Source organism: Octopus bimaculoides, chromosome 2, assembly GCF_001194135.2.
Source record: "Octopus bimaculoides isolate UCB-OBI-ISO-001 chromosome 2, ASM119413v2, whole genome shotgun sequence".
Taxonomy (NCBI): domain Eukaryota; kingdom Metazoa; phylum Mollusca; class Cephalopoda; order Octopoda; family Octopodidae; genus Octopus; species Octopus bimaculoides.
In genome coordinates this window covers 93062086-93064375 of record NC_068982.1, presented here as the reverse complement: position 1 = coordinate 93064375, position 2290 = coordinate 93062086, and the positions used below count along the sequence as shown (strand labels likewise).

Genomic DNA, 2290 nt, shown 5'->3' with positions numbered 1-2290 from the left:
ATATATATATATATATATATATATATATATATACATATGTATATATATGCTTAAAATTACATATGTTCATGTGTGTGTGTGTGGGTGTGGGTGTGGATATACTCATATAAATACAATAAATATGTCAGGTGTTATGCACACAAAGTGTATGAATTAAAATGAACTAAAATGAACAAAAAATTAAATATCTTAAATTGGAAATGAAATTACAGAAAGATATAGAGATGCAAAATAGAACGTAAATCTCTCGTTCGTCTGTCTCTCCGAAAAAATGATTAACAAGGAACAAAAAGGTAAATAGAAGACAGAGAAAAAGATATTGAAATAAGAGGCTGTGCAAGTAATAGGTTTGATAAATTCAGAGAGGACTTTTCTCTTAAAATAAAAATACAGCAAAAATGATTCTTTTTTTTTTTTTATACGAAAGGCAAATTTCTTGATTTAACTGTAATCATCTAATGCTCCTTTTCTTATATATAAATATAATATATTATATTAGAAATGATCCAATTTTAGCTATTGTATATATTTAATCTGATAAGTAAAGTCTGTGACCACAACCTTATTATGTTATCCTAGTTTATGAAATCGAGAAACTTGGTGTGAGTAATACAGCGTAATACAGTCATTTGATAGAGGAAGAATGTCGAGAAGAGAGTTTCAAAGGGATGCAGTTTCGAGTAAATAAAAGGAAAAAGTACTAGTCTATGAAATGTTTTTAATCACTTATCCTTGTTTTTGTTGTTTTGTAGGCAAACGTCTTGTATGTTACTATAGCAACTGGGCTCAGTATAGAGTTGGTCTAGGTAGATTCACAACCGACAATGTTGACCCATATTTGTGTACTCATGTGATATATGCTTACGCAAAATTGAACGGAAACCAACTCGCACCAATTGAACTGAATGATGAAATGTAGTAAGTAATCCCAAGCATTTCTATTCATTGAAATATCCTTATCGTGTTCCATGATGAAAATATATATAAAGAAAAATTGAAAATTCATAAATTGTACTTTGGATTGCTTTGGAATAATTTTGGAACACAGTTATGGATTTCCAGGATAAGAAACAGAGAATTTGAAAAATTGATTTAAACAACTAAGAATAAAAGGCAGGACTAGTATTTCGTTTATAGCAGGATTGATAGTCAGTGAGGATGCCGAATGTAAAATACAACCGGCATTAGCATAATGAAGAAGTGGTATTGAGCGTAAAGTATAATCAGCAATAATGTATGATAGTAAAGATGGTGAGTGTAAGAGCGTTGTTGTTATGTAGCCTCAAGCTGTTATCGAAGAAATATAGGGGGAACAGGTAACCAGCAGAAGGGTTAGACGTGACCTACACATTTATTTTTTCCAGTCAAACCATCCTTTTGCCTAACTGGGGGGGGGGCCATACTGCACACCCTCAATTTGTACAAATGAATCGTATTGGATCAGTACGACAGTATGAACATGCTGTATTCTCCGTAATACTCTAGTATAAAAAATAGATAAATACACACACACACACGAGGTGGTTACAACGGAAACAGACAAGGTGGATTCGTTCAGAACGTGACAGCTTCTGTTCCTTTGTATCTCTTAATAGCGTACATCCGAGTGCAGTGTTTAGAACGAGTGAGGCTATGGATGTTGTATCCATATCTGTACCTCTCTCTCTCACGGGATTTGAGCTCAAAATACAAAGAACTGGAAAGAATTCCACAAAGCATTTTGGCTGTTGTTCTAATGATACTGTGAGTCCACCTCTAAAATGATGATGATGATGAGGAGGAGGAGGATGATAATGATGATGAGGATGAGGATGAGGATGAGGATGAGGAGTTATTATTTAAAATATTTATTATTGACAGCTACCAAAGAATGATTAATTTGAAGAGCAGAAATCCAAATCTGAAAGTTTTGCTGGCAGTCGGCGGATGGGGTGTCGGATCGAAAGCTTTCACTAAAGTTTCTTCACAAACTTCAAACAGAATAGAATTTACACATAATGCGATCCAATATCTACGCAAACACAACTTTGACGGCCTAGACTTCCACTGGATGTACCCGACATCAAAAGGTAGTCCTGCAGGAGATAAATACGATTTCGCTGAGCTTATTGCGGTAAAATTGTTTATATTCTTATATTCTTTTATTTGTTTCAGTCATTTGACTGCGGCCAAGCTGGAGCACTCCTTTAGTCGAACAAATCGACCCCAGAACTTATTCTTTGTAAGCCTAGTACTTATTCTAACGGCTCTTTTGCCGAACCGCTAAGTTACGGTGACGTAAGCACACCAG

General features: G+C 34.6%; 1 protein-coding gene across 1 annotated transcript in view; it reads left to right on the top strand.

Moving 5' to 3' along the window:
* Positions 1-2290, top strand: part of LOC106874265 (chitotriosidase-1) — a 35335-nt gene that overhangs the window by 9283 nt on the left and 23762 nt on the right. The window contains exons 3-4 of the mRNA XM_014921926.2: positions 753-918; positions 1861-2113. Coding sequence (XP_014777412.1) covers positions 753-918; positions 1861-2113 — 419 coding nt within the window. The remainder of the gene's footprint in view (positions 1-752; positions 919-1860; positions 2114-2290) is intronic.